Here is a 23,053-nt window from a genome sequence, read left to right as displayed (position 1 = left end):
TGTGTACTCGTACTACCTTATACCAGCGAAAGAAGTGAATCCAAAGCATATACAAATGCAACAGCTATCATCAGCAAAACTTTAAGTGATGACTAATCACAAAGCTATATGAACTGTAGTACTTTTAAATATTTCTTTAATTGAGACAATCTATAGTCCAGATTCAATCAAACTCGGTTGGAAAACTAATCTTTTGCTGACAAAATCTGCCTCAAGATTGTAACTCAAAATTTGCAGAATTCATAAAGATTTAGACCAGAGCTGATGCATAAATGATTAAGAGTGACTGCTGTGCATAACCACAAAAGAATAGTAACTAAAGCTCTTTACAAATCAGTTCTCCTGTTGACAGATACTGTGACAGAGATGCATATTTGTGACAAATACTGTATGAGATGCATATCTGTGACAGTGTCAGATATGAATATTTGTGACAGAGCTGCATGTTTGTGACCGCTACTGTATCAGAGATGCATATTTGTGAAGGACACTGTGACAGAGATGCATATACGTGACAGATACTGTGACAGAGCTGCATGTTTGTGATAGCTACTGTATCAGAGATGCATATTTGTGAAGGACACTGTGACAGAGATGCATATACGTGACAGATACTGTGACAGATGTATATTTATGACAGATAATGTGACAGAGGTGCATGTTTGTGACAGACACGGACAGAGATGAATATTAGTGTCATACACTGTGAAAGAGAAGTACTGTATATTCATGACAGATACTGAGTCAGTGTCACAAATATGCATATGCCAGAGATGCATATGTGTCAGACAAATGGAAAAAAAAAATCAATAATTTTGCTGCATTCTTTTCGTTATTTTCAAAATAAAAAAGAGAGGCATCATTTTACTAAAAACCTCATGCTGCCATTAAAAAGTTTAGTCTAAAGTCAGGACAGGCTTCTCTGCAGGCAGGAAAGGTTTCACATTTCATTAACAATTGATTCATGTGTCAGCCAACAAGTATTTCAGCTTTAACTTTGTTTGGGACCCTATTGTGCTGCTGGCTTTTTACAGTAGCACTAGCTATTATTTTAACTTTATTTAAGCGTAAGCAATATTTCAGCTGCTCCTCTGCTCCACTGAAGATGTCCCCCCTTAGGAAATAATGAGTTCATGAATTTCAGTAAAAATTAATCTTGGACTTTTCATTAATAGAAAAATGTGTCCGAAACAGCTTTTACATAGCACACATTATGTGTGTGTACAAAGAATCAATTTAAGATCCATAAGTTCTTGGGTCATCCCATCTTCTTTAGGAATGGCAAGGGCATCATATCTTGGCCATGACAGTGGGTCTGATTTTTATAAGGGATATCATGTGACAGGTAAGCCAAATTATTGATTGGATGTCATGTGGTAGGTGAACCTGATCTCGCAAGGGGATAATTTGACATATGAGCCAGACCGAAGGAAGAGGTGTCATGCAAAAGGTCAACACTCAACACTCACTAAACTTATTTGGTTACCAGAAAATTGTAAACATTGCCAACAGCATAACTGTGCTTCTTACCTGGTTATTACAGTTGCCGATAATTAGCGCATCAGCAAGGATCAGCTGGCCAACCACCATACCCTGCTCAAGTGCAGGCCCAGAGCTCTCTGAAAGGCGATTGGAGATGATCACAATGGTGTTGTCATCATTCAAAATCATTACCGGGTCTGCCTGTGACCAGAAAGACATAGAATGAGCATTTAGGGCAGACAAAACTGTACAACAGTTTGCCTAAGCTAGATAGTGTGCAGAATTTATAAAATATTTTGCTGTAACTCAATGCAATCCTGCTTGACAGATAATGCCTTAATTATCTAACAGATTGCATGCTAGCTGCAAGAAGTAATAATCAAAAAAACACAAATTCAACCGCAAAACCTCAGGAGGAAACTTCCTAAGGATGTGTGAAATAAATTATTGCCCATTCACAGGGGAATTATAGAGCAGCCTCAGAACTTTTCAACAGTCTGTCAAGCCCACGCTGGCTACTGCATCATTATTCAAATCAAATGGAAATGATATGCAAGACAAAAAGAATCATCTCCCGAAGAGAGTTATAGCTTATCATGTTCTATTCTTATATGAGGCCAATACAAATAAGCAATGTGTAACACTGGAAATGTATATAGATTATTTATACCTTCTAAATACAAAATAAATATTTCTAGTCATTTCACTGAGACACATAAGTAAGTTGTAATATGTTTATAACCAGTCACAGCAAGCATCTAATATGTAAAATCTCTATATACCTTATCATCAGCCAGTAGTAAATATCATATGATGTATCCCACCCACAACTGAACACACTATGCTCATAGTTGGATTTAACCGAAAGTGGAATATTTAGTTAAGCAGGCACTTGTGTGGGTGTTCAAGTTGAGAATGCAATTTAACAGGTAAGGTTGCTGTGGTTTGCTACAGCTATTTAAGGCTTCATTAACTATTTTTAATGGAAAACCTTGAAATTGGTTAACAAGTACATGTCAGATACGTTTATTAACAACAGCAGATTTTATTACTGAATTATATCAAATATGCAATAAACCTGGTGAAATATTGTTGAAACATGTAATTACAAAATACAAAATTTATGCTTACCTGATAAATTATTTTCTTTCCTGGTATGGAGAGTCCACATATCCATTCAATTTCTAGTGGGAATTCAACTCCTGGCCACCAGGTGGAGTATCACTCCCACTTCCCATAAACCCCCAGTCACTCAGATGAAGGAATTTGGAAAGAGAAGAGGACACAAGGGTATAGAGGTGCCTGAGGAATTGACAAAAGCCGTCTTAAAATTAAATTAAGGCCGGGTGGTGGACTCTCCATGCCAGGAAAGAAAATAATTTATCATCAGGTAAGCATAAATTTTGTTTTCTTTCCAATGGCATGGAGAGTCCACAAATCCATTCAATTACTAGTGGGAACCAATACCCAACCTAGAGGACACAGAAGGGAAGGGAAAGAGAACAAGACAGGCGGACCTAAACAGAAGGCACAACCGCTTGAAAAACTTTCCTCCCAAAAGAAGCCTCAGCTGAGGCAAAAACATAGAATTTGTAGAATTTTGAAAAAACTTAAATTATGCTTACCTGATCATTTTCTTTTCTTCAGATGGAAAGAGTCCACAACTGCATTCATTACTTTTGGGAAATAAGAACCAGGCCACCAGTAGGAGGCAAAGACACCCCAGCCAAAGGCTTAAATAGTCCTCCCACTTCCCTCATCCCCCAGTCATTCTGCCGAGGTACAAGGAACAGTAGAAGAAATACCAGGGTGAAAAGGTGCCAGAAGAATAAAAAAAATAACAGACGCCCCACAGAAAATACGGGTGGGGGAGCTGTGGACTCATTCCATCTGAAGAAAAGAAAATTATCAGGTAAGCATAATTAAATTTTTCTTCATAAATGGAAAAAGTCCACAGCTGCATTCATTACTTTTTGGAAAACAATACCCAAGCTATAGAGGACACTGAATGCAAAAACGGGAGGGTACAATAGGCAGCCCATTCTGAGGGCACCAGGCCTAAAAAAACCACAACCCAACCAAACCCCGCTTCATCGGAGCCGGGCAAAAGAACTAGAAGGAATGCCCCAAGGACACTGACCCGCAGATAGTCCGAAAGCCTAACTAGAGACCGCAAGCAGACTCACTGAGCCAACACTCCTCCAGGAAAACTGTCGCCCAGCAGTTGGTCCACTTACTATTACAGTACCAAAATCCCCAAAAGGGAGAGGACAAGGGTAAGCCAAAGGGATACCCAAAAGGTACATCAAAATCCATAAAGGATTAAAAAACCTTCAAAGGAGGGACAAGTCCACAGAGACCCGAATGGATCCCGAGAACAAGGGGAGACGACGCCCAACCCACAAGGAGCAACCGGGCATCATCAAGGAGAAGAAACATCTCCCAAACATTGTGCAACAGCAACGAAAGACAGCTGAAGACAAAGTCCTCATAACGTCAGAACTCAGAGACTGAGCAAACAGAAAATTACAAGCAGCAAACTCAGAAAATAAACATCTGAGTCCAGTAACACACTGCCATCCATAGGAAGACACGGAGAAAACACTATCCGTAAGGAAGAAGCGGCCAAACAAAATAGCAGACTGCCCATCCAAAACAGAGGGCACTCTCCAGGCCACCCAGGCCGACAAACCTACCCACAGATCTCAAAGGGGGAGAGGCACAGAACCTCTAAAAAAGGAAGGTCCACTGTATACCTCAAGACCTGATGATGAACAACAGATCTCAGATCCTACACCTAGCCGGACCAGCCCAAGCAACAGCAGATCTGAAAGTAAGGGAACCAAAAGGAACCCCAAGACCGGCCCCCAAAAGGGCGGAAGAATGGACACAGCCACTCCAACCTAAAGACAAACAAGCAGGCGTTAGACCCAAGGAGATCTAGCAAGGCCACCCGACTAAGTCTCAATGTGAAACCAGCAGCTCCCCAGATGGTAAGGAACAACTCAAAGAGCAGACCAATCCCCGAACTAGATAAACATCTGTTTCAACCTCCCAAACACAGGAGAGGCCCCTAAAAAGGAAACCACACCTCCGTAAGGACAACAAGCCCCCTGAAGAGGAGAGCGTCGATAAACACCTGCCCATAAGACAGGAAGTGGTAGGAAGAACCAAGAGTACACAAGGCCACGTCACTGACGAACACGGAAGAACCCCTTAAAACACCATCGTGCTAGCACCCATAACAGGCGCAAAAGGGACAGCTGAGCAACCGCAAACCTTTCGTTTGCTAGACAGGAAAGCCCACCATCAGGTCACTTTAGTTGGCTGTCCCAAGGGAACGTATCGTCCGGCACAAGACAAGGCCCAAGGACCCCCGGCTCTCAATAAATCTGGCCAACTTGTAAAACAGAACAACCAGAACAAGGGCTAAGCCCAAGTACCCCGGAAACTGGAACCCCCAGGCTAGTCCTAGGATCATAAGGTCCGGTAACATCCCACAGCGGGATTCACAAACGCAGAGTAAAACCCTCAACAACCCAAAGATCAGGACAAGAAGCCCAGGCCCCACAAAATGTTTAGATTAAACAATCTTCGAGGCACATAAATCCCTTGTCTGATATAAAAAAAACAGACCTCCCAGGGAAAAATCCAGAATAACCCGGATAACAAGAGCAAGAAGCCCTTGCAAGTCCCGACCCAAAGGGAAGAGACCACCCCTTGCAGGAGCCCAACACTCCAAAGAGCCAGGGCCATAAAAGAAAACTAGAGCTAACAGGCTTCCAAGCATCATTAACATGATTGTGCTTGAAAAGTGCGGCTAATCCCCCTAAGGGACACAAGGCGCTGCTCATTTTATTAACTTTAAAAGGAGGAAAGGCTGAATAGACCTTGCCGGGGATCGAACAAGCAACCCTCGGTTTGCTACAGTGCAGAGTAGCCACAGAGCATTAGAATGCTGAGCTAGCTGTCCAGCTAGCCACAAGCTCCAGACACAAGGGGAACAGTGAGGACAAGTCACCCGAACAGAGCAACATCAAGCCTTCACATCACCTCAGATTCGAAGTCAGAGGACAGTAAAACATGGGTTTGAATGCCACTTGGATGGCAATACCTGAACCATATGAGTGGAAAACCACTAGGACCTCTTCTATCCCAAGAAGAAGATGCAGAGCATTCCCAACACCAGGGAAGGACCCCTAACTGAAGCCCAAAAAGACCTCAGTGTCTAATGTCCCAAAAAAGGAACAACCAACTGCTGAACGGAATCCAAGTCCCCCGAAGGCGACCCATCCACAAGGAGAACGGAAACTCCAAAAGGTCTAAGTGAAGAAGAGAACCACTAAAGGAACAATTCCAAAAAAGACAATTTCCTAAAGCAACACCGCCCCGACCGGCAGAAAAGAGGCGCGAAACCCTCTAATTTTCCCACCACGTGGGAAGGAATACTCTAGGTTCCGAGGGCATCGGAAGCAACAGAGAGTGACGCAGCAAAATTCACTGACCCAGTCACCAGAGACGGCTATTTTGGACTGAAACAATCCCGAGAGCCGCACAGACCCGCAAGTCCTCTTGAGAATGCTTAGCTGAAACTTGTAAAACAAATAACAAGAAACATAAATAACATTAATAGCACTCGGTACCCCAACCTGGTCAGCAAGGTATAATAGGCGCCACGTGTCTGAATAAGCCACAAGACAGAAGATCTGAACGCAAGCAGGACCATCCTGCAACCAGGGTCATAACTGCCAAGCTGGCTAAATCCGCCCTCAAAAAGGAAGAAAGAAAAAACAGACAAACATTGGACTAACGTGTTCCTAACAACTTCCGTAGAAGCAAACGGCGAGTATCGATCCCAGAGAAAGTTCCCGCAGGAAACATAGTATGAAAAATAAAATTCATCCTAACCGGATAAAATAAAATAACAGGCAACCCGAGGGTTAACGCCCAAGAAGAACAGAAAGGATACCCTGTTCTTCCAACAAAACTTGGAAGGATCTTGATAACAAGATTTAAAGGAGATTACTTCATCCCCCCATGTCTAATGAGGTGAGCCATTCAAAGGAGGAGACTGGTGAGGATAGGGTCCCCAAACAGCTCAAAAACGTGTCTGAGTAGAACAAACAAAGGCGAGCCAGCCTGTAACGAAGGGCACAACACTCAGGAACAATTACACCTGCAGGGAACTGCACATACCCTACTCTTGCGGAGAGACCTGGGGCAATCGGGCACAAACACAATCGCAAATAATCATCTGGTCTTTTGTAGACGCGCAAGCGCCAAAAGTATGTAAAAGCAAAAACGTGCCACAACCTCCGGGGGAACAATCCACCCGAGGAGGAGGAAAAAACATTACCTGGGTTACCCGCATGTGTCGTAGTAGGGAGCAGTAGGGAACTCATCTCCCGGAGGACAGGCCCCCCCTCGAGGCGGATGGCTAAGCAGTCCCTTGAATCCCCAAACCTGAGGAACCAGGCGCTCTAGAACGGCCTAAAGAACATAATTGACTGACTGACTGAGTTAATGGGGCCAATTCGCATTTGTCACAGGACGAAGAATCCAAATCAGAAAGTTGAACAATCTCAACATCAGTATCCTCCATAACTGGATAAAGGATACCAAAAAAATTGACTAAATATAAAACAATTTAAACGGCACCTGACACCCACAATGGCTGGGGCATTAACCACTTCCTATGAACCAGACACCAGCGGGCTAGAATTCTCCGTCGCCACACAGTCAGAAATGCGGAAATGGGAGACCAGAACGTAAACACACCCGGTCACAAGGTTAACCGTACAGTCCAAAAAAAGCGTGCCCAAACATAAGGTTGCGTCACTTCGAAAGGCCGTTATGTTCCAAAAGCCACAAGCAAAGTTAAAACTACACATAAGCAGATTGAATCACATAACAAACATGATTAACCCCCACCCCGTTCAATAATCCCCCTCAGGAGAGATTAACCCTTGATTCCAAGATACTAAAGGAGTCCCACTGAGACCCTGTATTTTTCATGTGAGTTTGTAGGAACAAATGAGTTACAGTACAATCATGAAGAAGTAAAATGAAACAATCTTACCGGAATCTACACCGTGGAACAGGAACACGGCCCTTTAAGTGTGACGGATAGTAGCCCCGCCTCCGCCATAGACTTGAGAGAAGTAAGCAGGCAACAAAGCAAAGTTCGACAATGCCGATTGCTTGTGGAGTTGTTAAAATGAGTCGGGATGGTTTCGCAGAAAAACTCTTCCTGCATCTCCGGACTCTAACTTTCATCCAAGCCCTCACTGAGAGACTGACAGGATTACTTAAAACTCCCGTCCCATGTCGAAGAGTACTACCCTCCATAAGAAAAGAAAACAAACTTCTAACACTTCTCTGCCAACCTCCTGAGACGAAAGGCAAAGAATGACTGGGGGATGAGGGAAGTGGGAGGAGTATTTAAGCCTTTGGCTGGGGTGTCTTTGCCTCCTCCTGGTGGCCAGGTTCTTATTTCCCAAAAGTAATGAATGCAGCTGTGGACTCTTTCTATTTATGAAGAAAAGTATGCAACGAGGACCAAGTGGCCACCTTGCAGATCTGTTCCACAGAAGCCTCATTTTTAAAGTTCCAAAGAGATAGCCCTAGTGGAATGAGCCATAATTCTCGCAGGATGCTGTTGTCCAGCTGTCTCGTAAGCCAACCGAATAACACTTCTCAACCAAAAAGAAAGATTAGAAGAAGTGGCCTTCTGGCCCTTACATTTACCAGAGAACACAACAAAAAGGGGTGTAGATTGTCTAAAGTCCCTATTTGCCTGTAGATAGCACTTCAGAGCACGCACAACATCCAAGTTATGCAACAGACATTCCTTCTGAGATGAAGGATTAGGACAAAACGAAAGAACGACAATTTCCTGATTGATATTGCGGTCTGACACCACCTTAGGAAAAAAATCCCAACTTAGTACAAAGGACCGCCTTATCCTCATGAAAAAAGGGCAAGGGGGATCACAATGCAGAGCCAAAAGCTCTGAGACTCTGCGAGCAGAAGAAAAAGCGGAAGAAAAAACTTTCCAAGATAAGTTAATATCAAAAGCATGCATAGGCTTAAACGGAGCCTGCTGCAGAACCCTAAGAACAAGATTAAGGCTCTGTGGAGGAGCAACAGGTTTAAACACAGGCCTGAACAAAAGATTAAACATTTGGTAAGTCTGACAGACGTTTATGCAAAAGAATAAACAAGGCAGAAATCTGACCCTTTAGAGTACTGACTGACAAACCTTTCTCCAGGCCCTCCTGAAAAAAGGACAGGATGCGGGGAACTCTCACCCGACTCCAAGAAAAACCCCTAGATTCGCACCAAAAAAGGTATTTACGCCACACCTTATGGTAAATCTTGCGAGTTACCGGCTTACGAGCCTGAAGCATGGTATCAATAAACCTTGTCTAGACAAGACTAGGCGTTCAATCTCCAAGCAGTCAGCTTCAGAGGATCTAGGTTTGGATGTAAGAAAGGACCCTGAAGTAGAAGGTCCTTCCTCAGAGGCAATTTCAACGGGGGGAAAGGACGACATCTTAACCAGGGCCGCAAACCAAATTCTGCAAGCTGGAGCAATCAGAATCACTGAAGCCTGCTCCTGTTTGATACAGGCTATCACCCGAGGAAGGAGGGCAAATGGAGGAAACGGGTAAATTAGACTGAAGTCCCATGAGACTGCCAGAGCGTCGACTAGAGCTGCTTGGTATTTAGACGAGACGCCGTCAGATCCAACCCTGGAACTCCCCACCTGAGAGTTATCACAGAGAATACTTCCGGATGGAGGGCCCACTCCCCTGGATGAAAAGTCTGCCTGATCAGCTAATCCACTTCCCAGTTGTCCACCCCTGGTATGTGGATGGCAGAAAGATGACAATTGTGAGACTCCGCCCACTGAAGAATGCGAGTCACCTCCTTCATAGCTAAGGAGCTCCGAGTTCCTCCCTGGTGGTTGATATACGCCACAGAGGTAATGTTGTCCGATTGAAATCTGATAAACAGGACCAAACTCAAATGAGGCCAAGCTATCAGAGAATTGAAGATTGCTCTTAACTCTAGGATATTTATTGGGAGACCACAACCGCAAACTGCTCCCCAGCCCAAAAGGCTGGCGTGCGTGGTCACAATCTCCCAAAATGGTCTCAGAAAGCATGTACCCGGGGACAGATTATCCTGGGAGAGCCACCAGGAAAGAGACTATCCTCAGAGAGGTCTGAGTGGTCTCCATTCCATTGTCTGAGCATGCATAACTGTAGAGGTCTCAAATGGAAAACGAGCAAAAGAAATAATGTCCATGGAAGCCACCATGAGACCAATCACTTCCATACAGAGAGCCACTGATGGACGGACAGAGGATTGAAGAGAAAGACAAGCAGCAAGAAGATTGGACCTTCTGACCTCCGTCAAGAAAATCTTCATGGAGGTCGAGTCTATGACCGTCCCCCCAAAAAATACCCTGGAATTTGGCACCAAGGAACTCTTTTTCCAGATTCACCTTCCAGCCGTGAGAGTGGAGAATCAACAATAGAGAATCTGTATGGGATCTGACTAAATGAAAAGATCTCTGATGAAGCGCATGTGCCCATGCGCGAAACGCGTAAGATAGGAGCTTACCTGTTGTCTTGTATGGAAGCCTGCTCCAAATAAACCTTTTTGCATCTACTTAAATACTTAGCGCTTCTTTTTCCTCATTTCTAAATGAAAAGATGGCGCCTGAACCAAGATATCGACCAGGTACGGAGCCTCCACAATTCCCTGAGATCTGGCAACTGCCAGGAGAGCCCCTAGAACCTTAGATTTGAGGGGCAGTGGCAAGGCTGAAAGGAAGGGCTACAAATTGGAAGTGTTATTCCAAAAAGGCAAACCGCAGGTATTGGAAATGTTCCTTGTGAAAAGGGACATGAAGATACGTGTCCTTCAGGTCATGAACTGACCTTCCTGAACTAAAGGGAGAATAGAATGGATAGTCTTCATTTTAAAGGACGGAACCTTGAGAAATTTGTTGAGATACTTGAATGGATAGTCTTCATTTTAAAGGACGGAACCTTGAGAAATTTGTTGAGACACTTGAGGTCCAAAATGGTCGAGAAGTTCCCTTTTTCTTGGGAACCATGAATAGGTTGGAAAAGACTCCTTGACCCAGTTCCACCAGAGGAACTGGGACAATCACTCCTAGAGAGATGCAATATTCTGAACCCAGTTTAAAAAAGCCTCTCCAATGAAGGTCTGGGAAGCATTCCAACTGATAGGACCATTGGGAGATCTGAACCCATGGCTTGGAGACTTCTATCCTGTTTGTTTGTGTGTTGCGCCACAACTAGCTAAACATCAGACTATTACAGTCAAAATAAAGTCCTAAAATCACTAAGAAAACCTATGACCTAGAAACATGCAAGAGGTTATGGGCATAAGATGAAATCTCCTCAACTAAAGAAAGATGAAACGATCATCTTAGAGGCCTGTATGTATATATATATATGTATATATATATATATATATATATATATATATATATATATACTTATATTATATATACAGTGGACAAAATATGAATCACAGACATTCATAAATGACCCCAAATAGGAAAAACATAATAAATACATGTCACAGACAGCAATTATCACCTCAATATGAGGGAGATCATAATATGGATTCCGATTTAATAAAAGCATAGAAACAAATAATTAGTGTCCTAAAAACACTAAGAAATTGAGTATGATACATGAACCCATACATGTAACAGACCTTAATATTGTCACCTCAATATGAGAGTGATTAAAATATTGTATTCCTCATAAATATAACAGAGAAATACATTAAAATACAAGAAATATACATGTAAAGAACATAAAAATCCCCTCAATCTGAGGGAGGAGAATACATGGAGATCCTGTACAAGGCAGGATAACCTGAACAAAACATAATTATGTAATGTTATATATGTTGAGATAAAAAATTATCACAAATCAGCGTCTCAAGGGCACTAGATAATTAAGTATTTAGAATGCCACTGACAGCGGGGCAATCTCTTACTATGAAAGAGATAGATAAAGAATGATTGAACCTTTATATACATGGGACTGCCACCAGATGGCGGAAAATACAAGGCAACTATGTTCAGGAGACAAAAACTGACATATAAAAATGCAGCTTCACATATGTTCATTATAAAAAAGAACAATACTAATCATGCCTGCACAAAGAAATAGCACTGAGCTCCCAAACCTATCTAGAGTCTTAAAACAATTCTGCCTGGTGTGAGATTCTTTATTTATCTAAAGTCCAAATCAACTTAAAAAGGGGAGAATGCAGAGGCTGCTACCACCAGATGGCAGCAAAAAATATTAAAAACACAGGAATAAAGCTCTGATAGACAGAAGCTAATCCTAAGTAGAAAATTAAGACGGTATACACCATGCATCCCTTACTTATCAAGTAATGCCCCAACATGCTGAGAATCCATTAAAGAGCTGTTAATGAGTGCACCAACTCCTCTGACCGCAGCGGGAAAATGAACCGCCACAGAACTAGACAAAATGGTGCTGCAGAAAGTGCAATGACAAATCGCCACAGATTCTTTTAAATTAACACTGCTTTGTTTAAATCCAGGTTGGCATCCCTCCTCTGGCCTTAAAATGTCCCATCAAAACATTTTTACTTGCATTTAAATCCAATGAGTGCTTGAGATCTTTTTTATGCACTCACAACATGGAGCCCCTGTCAAAAGTAAAGGAAAACTGAAAACAGACTGCGGCAGCCCCCCTGACAAAAATGGAACCTAATCTACGCAGTCTGAGGTGCATCAGGGCAAATAAAGTGCAACACTAGATTACTATCCCGCTAAGATCTTAGTGTCGGGATCGTGATCATCAGTGGAAGGGAACATGACAGGCATAAGTCTGTTAACGAAAACATAATTTATGCTTACCTGATAAATTTATTTCTCTTGTGGTGTATCCAGTCCACGGATCATCCATTACTTGTGGGATATTCTCCTTCCCAACAGGAAGCTGCAAGAGGATCACCCACAGCAGAGCTGTCTATATAGCTCCTCCCCTAACTGCCACCTCCAGTCATTCGACCGAAGACAAGCAAGAGAAAGGAGAAGCCATAGGGTGCAGTTTTGACTGTAGTTTAAAAATAAAATATACCTGCCTTAAAATGACAGGGCGGGCCGTGGACTGGATACACCACAAGAGAAATAAATTTATCAGGTAAGCATAAATTATGTTTTCTCTTGTAAGGTGTATCCAGTCCACGGATCATCCATTACTTGTGGGATACCAATACCAAAGCTAAAGTACACGGATGAAGGGAGGGACAAGGCAGGTACTTAAACGGAAGGTACCACTGCCTGTAAAACCTTTCTCCCAAAAATAGCCTCCGAAGAAGCAAAAGTATCAAATTTATAAAACTTCGAAAAAGTATGAAGCGAAGACCAAGTCGCCGCTTTGCAAATCTGTTCAACAGAAGACTCATTTTTAAAAGGCCATGTGGAAGCCACAGCTCTAGTAGAATGAGCTGTAATCCTTTCAGGAGGCTGCTGGCCAGCAGTCTCATAAGCTAAGCGTATTATACTTCTTAGCCAAAACGAAAGAGAAGTTGCCGAAGCCTTTTGGCCTCTCCTCTGTCCAGAGCAGACAACAAACAAAGCAGATGTTTGACGAAAATCTTTAGCAGCTTGTAAATAAAACTTTAAAGCACAAACCACGTCAATATTGTGTAATAGACGTTCCTTCTTTGAAGAAGGATTAGGACACAATGACGGAACAACAATCTCCTGATTGATATTCTTATTAGATACCACCTTAGGTAAAAATCCAGGTTTGGTACGCAAAACTACCTTATCTGCATGGAAGATCAGATAAGGGGAATCACACTGTAAGGCAGATAACTCGGAAACTCTACGGGCCGAGGAAATAGCTACCAAAAACAGAACTTTCCAAGATAAAAGCTTGATATCTATGGAATGAAGAGGTTCAAACGGAACCCCTTGGAGAACTTTAAGAACCAAATTTAAACTCCATGGCGGAGCAACTGGTTTAAACAAAGGCTTGATTCTACCTAAAGCCTGACAAAACGACTGAATGTCTGGAACATCCGCCAGACGCTTGTGCAAAAGAATAGACAGAGCAGAAATCTGTCCCTTTAAGGAACTAGCTGACAATCCCTTTTCCAATCCTTCTTGGAGAAAAGATAATATCCTGGGAATCCTGACTTTACTCCATGAGTAACCCTTGGATTCACACCAATAAAGATAATTACGCCATATCTTATGATAGATTTTCCTGGTGACAGGCTTTCGTGCCTGAATTAAGGTATCAATAACTGACTCGGAGAAGCCGCGCTTTGATAAAATCAAGCGTTCAATCTCCAGGCAGGTAGTCTCAGAGAAATTAAATTTGGATGGTTGAAAGGACCCTGAAGTAGAAGGTCTTGTCTCAGAGGCAGAGTCCATGGTGGAAGGGATGACATGTCCACCAGATCTGCATACCAAGTCCTGCGTGGCCACGCAGGTGCTATCAAAATCACCGATGCTCTCTCCTGCTTGATTTTGGCAATCAGACGAGGGAGCAGAGGAAACGGTGGAAACACATAAGCCAGGTTGAAGGACCAAGGCGCTGCTAGAGCATCTATCAGCGTTGCCTTGGGATCCCTGGACCTGGATCCGTAACAAGGAAGTTTGGCGTTCTGGCGAGACGCCATGAGATCCAGTTCTGGTTTGCCCCAACGTTGAACCAACTGTGCAAACACCTCCGGAAGGAGTTCCCACTCCCCCGGATGAAAAGTTTGTCGACTTAGAAAATCCGCCTCCCAGTTCTCTACACCTGGGATATGGATCGCTGATAGGTGGCAAGAGTGACTCTCTGCCCAACGAATTATCTTTGAAACTTCCAACATCGCTAGGGAACTCCTTGTTCCCCCTTGATGGTTGATGTAAGCCACAGACGTGATGTTTTCCGACTGAAATCTGATGAACCTCATTGTCGCTAGCTGAGGCCAAGCCTGAAGAGCATTGAATATCGCTCTTAGTTCCAGAATGTTTATTGGAAGGAGGGTCTCCTCCTGAGTCCACGATCCCTGAGCCTTCAGGGAGTTCCAGACTGCCCCCCAGCCTAGAAGGCTGGCATCTGTCATTACTATTGTCCAATCTGGCCTGCGAAAGGTCATACCTTTGGACAGATGGACCCGAGATAGCCACCAGAGAAGAGAATCCCTGGTCTCTTGATCCAGATTTAGTAGAGGGGACAAATCTGTGTAATCTCCATTCCACTGACTGAGCACACAGAGTTGCAGCGGTCTGAGATGTAGGCGAGCAAACGGCACTATGTCCATTGCCGCTACCATTAAGCCGATTACTTCCATACACTGAGCCACCGAAGGGCGAGAAGTAGAATAAAGAACACGGCACAAATTTAGAAGTTTTGATAACCTGGTCTCTGTCAGGTAAATCCTCATTTCTACAGAATCTACCAGAGTTCCCAGAAAGGAAACTCTTGTGAGAGGGGATAGAGAACTTTTCTCTTCATTCACTTTCCACCCGTGCGACCTCAGAAATGTCAGAACTATGTCCGTATGAGACTTGGCAATTTTGAAATTTGACGCCTGTATCAGAATGTCGTCTAAATAAGGGGCCACTGCTATGCCCCGCGGCCTTAGGACCGCCAGAAGTGACCCCAGAACCTTTGTAAAGATTCTTGGAGCTGTAGCTAACCCAAAGGGAAGAGCTACAAACTGGTAATGCCTGTCCAGGAAGGCAAACCTGAGAAACCAATGATGATCTTTGTGTATCGGTATGTGAAGATAAGCATCCTTTAAATCCACTGTAGTCATTTATTGACCCTCCTGGATCATAGGTAGGATGGTACGAATAGTCTCCATCTTCAATGATGGGACCCTGAGAAATTTGTTTAGGATCTTGAGATCTAAGATTGGTCTGAAGGTTCCCTCTTTCTTGGGAACCACAAACAGATTTGAATAGAAGCCTTGTCCCTGTTCCTCCTTTGGGACTGGGTGGATCACTCCCATAACTAGGAGGTCTTGAACACAATGTAAGAATGCCTCTCTCTTTATCTGGTTTGCAGATAATTGTGAAAGGTGAAATCTCCCTTTTGGAGGGGAAGCTTTGAAGTCCAGAAGATATCCCTGGGATACAATTTCCAACGCCAGTGATCCTGGACATCTCTTGCCCAAGCCTGGGTGAAGAGAGAAAGTCTGTCCCCTACTAGATCCATTACCGGATCGGGGGCCAATCCTTCAAGCTGTCTTAGAGGCAGCAGCAGGCTTTTTGGCCTGCTTACCTTTGTTCCAAGCCTGGTTAGGTCTCCAGACCGACTTGGACTGGGCAAAAGTTCCCTCTTGTTTTGTATTAGAGGAAGTTGATGCCGCGCTCGTCTTAAAGTTTCGAAAGGCACGAAATTAGTCTGTTTGGCTCTTGATTTATTGGACCTGTCCTGAGGGAGGGCATGACCTTTTCCTCCCGTGATATCAAAAATGATCTCCTTCAAACCAGGCCCGAATAGGGTCTGCCCCTTGAAGGGAATATTAAGAAGCTTAGACTTTGAAGTAACGTCAGCTGACCATGATTTAAGCCATATCGCCCTGCGCGCCTGAATAGCAAAACCAGAATTCTTAGCCGTTAGTTTGGTCAAATGAACAATGGCATCAGAAACAAATGAATTGGCTAGCTTAAGTGCTCTAAGCTTGTCAAGTATATCGTCCAATGGGGTCTCTACCTGTAAAGCCTCTTCCAGAGACTCAAACCAGAAGGCCGCCGCAGCAGTGACTGGGGCAATGCATGCAAGAGGCTGTAGAATAAAACCTTGTTGAATAAACATTTTCTTAAGGTAACCCTGTAACTTTTTATCCATTGGATCTAAGAAAGCACAACTGTCCTCGACGGGGATAGTAGTACGCTTAGCTAGGGTAGAAACTGCTCCCTCCCCCTTAGGGACCGTTTGCCATAAGTCCCGTGTGGCGGCATCTATTGGAAACAATTTCTAAAAAATAGGAGGGGGAGAGAACGGTACACCTGGTCTATCCCATTCCTTAGTAATAATTTCTGAAAACCTTTTAGGTATTGGAAAAACATCAGTGTAAAAAGGCACTGCATAGTATTTATCCAATCTTCACAATTTCTCTGGCACTGCAAAGGTGTCACAGTCATTCAGAGTAGCTAAAACCTCCCTGAGCAACACGCGGGGATGTTCAAGCTTAAATTTAAATGTTGCCATATCAGAATCAGGTTGAATCATCTTCCCTGAGTCAGAAACATCACCCACAGAAAGAATCTCTCCTTCCTCAGCTTCTGCATATTGTGAGGAGGTATCAGACATAGCTACTAAAGCGTCAGAGTGCTCTGTATTTCTTCTAACCCCAGAGCTGTCTCGCTTTCCTCGTAACCCAGGTAGTCTGGATAATACTGCTGACAGTGTATTATCCATGACTGCCGCCAAGTCTTGTAAAGTAAACGCCATGGGCGCGCTAGATGTACTTGGCGCCACTTGAGCGGGAGTCCCTTGAGCGGGAGTCAAAGGCTCTGACACATGGGGCGAGTTAGTCGGCATAACTTCCCCCTTGTCAGATTCCTCTGGTGATAAATCTTTTAAAGACAGAATATGGTCTTTATAACAAAGTGAAATCAGTACATGTGGTACACATTCTAAGAGGGGGTTCCACCATAGCTTCTAAACATAATGAACAAGGAGTTTCCTCTATGTCAGACATGTTTAAACAGACTAGCAATGAGACCAGCAAGCTTGGAAAACACTTTACAGAAAGTTAACAAGCAAAAAATAAAAACGGTACTGTGCCTTTAAGAAGAATAAAAAAGGTCAGAATTTGAAAAACAGTGAAAAAAAGCAGTAAATCAAACAAAATTTTTACAGTGTGTATAATAGGCTAACAGAGCTTTGCACCCACTTGCAAATGGATGATTAACCCCTTAGTTTCAAAAATGGATCAAAAAAACGAAATAGACGTTTTTTAACAGTCACAACAAACTGCCACAGCTCTGCTGTGGCCCTACCTTGCCATACAAGCGATTTTGGAAAGCACCAAAACCCTTCAGAGAGGTCCTAAGCATTCAGGGAACTCCTTCAGGGAAACTGGATGTCTCAGTCTGCAAAAGCTAATGCACATCTAGGCGCGAAATTAGGCCCCTCCCACTTCCTGTCTACACAGTGAGAGGCCTAACAAAACTATCCTAGGCAAATTTTAGCCAGCCATGTGGAAAAAAACTGGGCCCCATTAAAGTTTATCACCAAAAAGCATATAAAAAACGTTTAAGCAGTCCCAGCAAACGTTTTATATTTCAGTAATTTGAAAAAATAATAAGAGTGTTACCTCTAATAGTAAGCATGATACTAGTCGTTATTAAATCACTGTAATCAGGCTTACCTTAAATAAATCCGGTATCAACAGCATTTTCTAGCATATACATTTCTCTAGAAAAAATTAGACTGCACATACCTCATAGCAGGATACCCTGCACGCTATTCCCCAAGCTGAAGTTACCTCTCTCTTCAGTTATGTGTGAGAACAGCAATGGATCTTAGTTACAACCTGCTAAGATCATTAGAGACCACAGACAGACTCTTCTTCTATTTTCTGCCTGAGACCAAAATAGTACAACTCCGGTAACATTTAAAAATAACAAACTTTTGAATTGAAGAAAAACAACTAAATTACACCACATCTCTCTAACTGCTTCCATGCTTGTCGAGAGCTGCAAGAGAATGACTGGAGGTGGCAGTTAAGGGAGGAGCTATATAGACAGCTCTGCTGTGGGTGATACTCTTGCAGCTTCCTGTTGGGAAGGAGAATATCCCACAAGTAATGTATGATCCGTGGACTGGATACACCTTAGAAGAGAAAAGCCACCTGCGCAACTACAATCAGGCGCTTCAAAATAACTGCGCCCAAAACAGTATAGTACACAAACACCTTAGAAGTACTACAAAAGTCCTTAAAAACGGATCATGCAAGGATAAAAAGTGGGGATAAAAGTATCGTCATGATACACAGTCCCCACACACCATGAAGCCTGGGCTTAAAGTATAAGTGCCTGGCCATGGAAGCGGCAGCTCCAGGTCTGTTAGTCTCATCCAACCGCAGAAAGGGACCTGAAGATACAAGAAAAGCAGAGTAACCAACCCTGGTTTTCTATATAGGGGTTAGCATGACTGTTGGAGTTAAAGTAAGGACTACTTCACCGACCTCCAACAGCTAATAGCCACCATTACTCTTACTAAAGAGGATTGCATGGACACAGCATTGCCCCAATCCTTGCTTGCAGGGAAAATACCCATTAAAGGATTAAATACTTGATTTTCTTCAGACACCATCTTCGAACATGCTCCTAGAAGTACAAGGCAAAGAATGACTGGGGGTTTATGGGAAGTTGGAGTGATACTTAACAGCTTTGATGGAGTGTTCTTTGCCTTCTCCTGGTGGCCAGGAGTTGAATTCCCACTAGTAATTGAATGGATTTGTGGACTCTCCATGCCATTGGAAAGAAAAGTCACTCTGTCACTTTTATCAAGCCATCAACAATCTTTGTGTCATCTTCTGTACACAAGCAACATATAAATCAAGTTATAGAATATGCAAGCAACTGTCGCCTTTGTTTCTTTCTTCTTGTTCCCTATTTAACACTGCTTTCAGTCAATAATATTTGGCTTTATCTTCATCTCAAACCATGATTTGATCTCATTAGATATTTACATGTACTGTTGCAATCATAGACTTCAGATTACTTGTGATCCTCTCTTGCTTGTAAGCAGGTCCTACTTCACTACATTGGGAATTTTAAACATTTCTTCATTGAAAGTTTTAATTTTGTTATGCTTTTTACATCATTGAAATGATTTCTGCAGTGTTCAGTGCCCTTTGTAAATGGGCCTGCGCTCTTATATTGTAGCTGATTTTTATCCACAGGGCTCTTTTCTGGATACCAATGTCTAGAACACTGTCCTGGGGGTGAAAACAGAATCTTCCTACCATTTTTCTATACCTGTACTCTGGGCCAAAACTAGATACAAAAATAAAAGTCAAGAACAAAACAAGGAACTCACAAAGCAAATTTTTATGCAAAATTCAACTGTTTTTTGATAACTTGGACAGTAGAAGCTTGGTCAGCAAAACTTGAGTCACTTTGTTTATATTCACATGCAGGGAAAAGTACAAAATGATGGCTTATTGAATGGGTCTCAATTTGCAAGCTCTAAAATCGTAAATATAAAGGGAAAGCCACTGACATCCTGGACATATTCGGTATATAGATATACTTTCTATTGCCACTGCCACAATAACACTCAATAAAATATCAGGGCAGCAATGAGATATCTCTTCTATTATGAGATTTTGCCTCACAAAACATTGTTTCAAAATTGCAGACAAACTGTAATAGTCAGGGTTAGGCTTGGGGTAAACAGGAGTTTGAATACCATACAGCATTGTCACTTGAAGAACTGGTGTACAGATTATACATCTATGTCAAAAAGTGATATTACAGCTAGAGCTGCAACATTTTCTGGGACTGGCCAAGCTCATTAGCATAAATTTGTATAAATAATTGCAGTATTCGCCACAAGCCCCTTTCTTAATGGGTGCACCACCTGGCTGGTTTTAGTGACCACCCGGCTAAAATTTTAGCCAAAAATAAGTTAAAATTGGCTAATATTTGTATTCAATGTTTATTGCTCAAATTATTATTAAATCAGTGTATGTTAAATTATGCAATGCATTTGTGCTTTGAATAGCAGATAATGTTATAATATTAGAAAGTACAACACAGCCCCTAACCACCTCGCAAAATTAACACTGAATTATATAGCATAAATCAGGAACTGAAACTGCTAGGACTGATTTTAAATGATGATTTGTTTATAATTATTTGCCGATACACAATTTTATCATGATAGCATCTTTTTTTTCTATATTTGATCTTTATTATTAACTTTGACCAGAACCTTAAAAATACCGGCAATGTTGGTAAAATACCAGGTGGGTGGCAACTCTAATTACAGCTATAAGACGGTGGCCTCTGAAATAATATGGCAGCAACAAAATTGAGGTGGTAAATAGCGCGTTTAAAATTAATGTAAATTGTCATGAATCAGTGCCCGGTTTTTAAAAATACTATTAGAAACAGGGGCTCTTTCATTCATTGCAGTGGTTTTGTTAAAATACTTACCTTTTTCTTCTTCCAAGCTGGACCAGCGATCCCCCGCCCGCAGCTCCTCTGTACTTACGTCAGCAATGACGAATCCGGCTTCCTCCAATCATAGCTTGCCCCCCAGAGCAAACATGTCCTAATGCCACGTCGTGATTGGAGGAAGGCGGTTTTGTCATTACTGTGCTAATTACAACATGAGAAGTGGACGGGAGATCACTGGTCCGGAATGGAAGAAGAAAAAGGTAAGTATTTTAACAAAACCGCTGAAATCTAAACTCTCATGAATGAAAGTGCCCCTGTTTTTAATAGTATTTTTAAAAACAGGACACTGATTCATGAAAGTTTACATTCACTTTAATAAAATAGGTTTAAAATTTACAATGAAATACTTTTTTTCATGTTCTGAGTAACAACAAATGAAGCTTGGCTTTTCCACACCTACTTAGAGCAACATATAGGTTTAAAAACCTACTCTATTTCCCCACCCTCTCCTCCTCAGCTCCAGTTTTATGGAATGGCGTGGCATAGGAGAGAAAAAAGAACGTAAAGAGAGACTAAGAGAGTACTTCCCAAAGGTACAATACTAAATAAAGAAATTAGAAAACAACGCCGAGATGCCATTCACATGCTGTTTATTCTGTAAAGAAGAAAAAGATTTAACAAGTAAATAAAAAATGATCTTATGCTCCTCCCTGACAACACTTGGATTTAATTAAAGGGGTATAACACCCCTATTGTGAAAGGAGGACTTCCCTTCTAATTTTCAGGAGATCACCTTCAACTATTACGCACCTGTGCAGTGTTTGGTGCGAGGGGGGCATGTTAAGAGCCATTACCCGCAAAAAACCTGAAGTAGAAAGGGGTGCAAGTTTGGAGCTCTTATTCCCTAAACACAGCATACAAACATAATACCTCTCACATGAATGAGGGGGTTATCCACTTTTAAATGAGGGACCTCTTGCACTTTTCAGTAGCCACAGAAATTACTATCACTTGTCTACTAGTCTAATCGTGGTCTGCTGAAAAAAAGAAGCATGATTTGTGTGAGTAACTCACAAAACAAACAATACAATTGATGTATAAAGGCAATGAGAACCCAACATAAAAGACTCTAGCACAGATGGGGTGAATGGAATGATATGTGCATATTAACGTCCTCTCCGGCTTCTCAGATATTTTGTGGTAAGGTAGGTTTGCTAAGGCTTTGGAATAGAAATAGTTTTAAAACCTGTTGAAGATTCATAAAGGAGCGTATTTATACCTTATTTCATTTGACTATAAATTAAAATTCAGCCAGCAATCACAAAAACTGGCCAGCAGAGGGTAGTCCTTTACATAGTTTAACCATAATAGGCAGATAAATTGGACACACATTCTTAATTAAGAGGCTATTTAATTGCTGAGGACAGATAGCAAAGTGCAGAAATGAAACAGAACCTCAATAAATGCTGCAACCTCTTGAAGTACAAGATTCCACTCTAACTGATCCTCAGTGTTAAAGCGATGTGTGTAGTCTTCAATTTCATCAGAAAGCTCCTGAAAAAGAGGAAATAATCTGTTATTAAAGTGAGGAACAATATAAATAGCAAACATATTATTAACTGTTTGATACAAGTCCACTATTCTGTTACATTGAAGTTACATATATGATATAAATGCTCATTACAGATATCAATATTTATAAATCTGAACACTTTTTTCCAATTTGATCTCAGTAAAAACAGGATTTGCTAATACATCTCCTCTACACATTCAGAGTAACAAGACGTGCAACTAGATTCCAGCCTTGTAATATTTAGGCATGTGCATTTGGATCCTTCATGATGATCCGAATGCGGAAGAAGTGGCCATTCAAGGCATTGGGCTCTGTGCGTTGCCTAATTCCTTCTTGAAAAGCACAAAATGCTGCGAACAAGCTTCGAACGAATGATCTGAATACACACCCCTAGCAATATGCGTTTCCACATGTGCAGTAACTCTCCTTCAGATATCTGCAGTTTGACCTAGGTTCCAACATCTCGGCACCCATAATTAAAGGGAGGTGCTTGAAATGTATTTAGTGTTTAATGTCCCTTTATGGCACTGAAAATAAAGGGTTTTATCTGCATTTAAAGGATCATAAAACCCAAACATTTTCTTTTATGATTCAGATAGAGAATACAATTTTAAACAAATTTCCAATTTACTTCTATTATCAAAATGTCTTCATTTTCTTGTATTCCTTTGCTGAAAAGCAGGAAGGTAGGTTCAGACGTGTGCACGTGCAGTACTATAGGGCAGCAGTTTCGCAACAATGTCATACATTAGCAAAAGTACAAGATGGCGGCACTATTTCCTGTCATGTAGTGCTCCAGATATATGCACACTATCTATCTA

General features: G+C 42.0%; 1 protein-coding gene across 2 annotated transcripts in view; it reads right to left on the bottom strand.

Annotated features, from left to right (window-relative positions):
• Positions 1 to 23,053, bottom strand: part of SCAI (suppressor of cancer cell invasion) — a 573,395-nt gene that overhangs the window by 273,573 nt on the left and 276,769 nt on the right. For both annotated transcript variants that reach the window (XM_053695796.1, XM_053695797.1), the window contains exons 7-8: positions 22,115 to 22,213; positions 1,531 to 1,683 (exon numbers count right to left, since the gene is read on the bottom strand). In XM_053695796.1, coding sequence (XP_053551771.1) covers positions 1,531 to 1,683; positions 22,115 to 22,213 — 252 coding nt within the window. The remainder of the gene's footprint in view (positions 1 to 1,530; positions 1,684 to 22,114; positions 22,214 to 23,053) is intronic.

The sequence above is a fragment of the Bombina bombina genome, chromosome 12 (genome assembly GCF_027579735.1).
Source record: "Bombina bombina isolate aBomBom1 chromosome 12, aBomBom1.pri, whole genome shotgun sequence".
Taxonomy (NCBI): Eukaryota; Metazoa; Chordata; class Amphibia; order Anura; family Bombinatoridae; genus Bombina; species Bombina bombina.
Note: the sequence above shows the minus strand (reverse complement) of the source record. Positions and strands in the feature narration are given on the sequence as shown.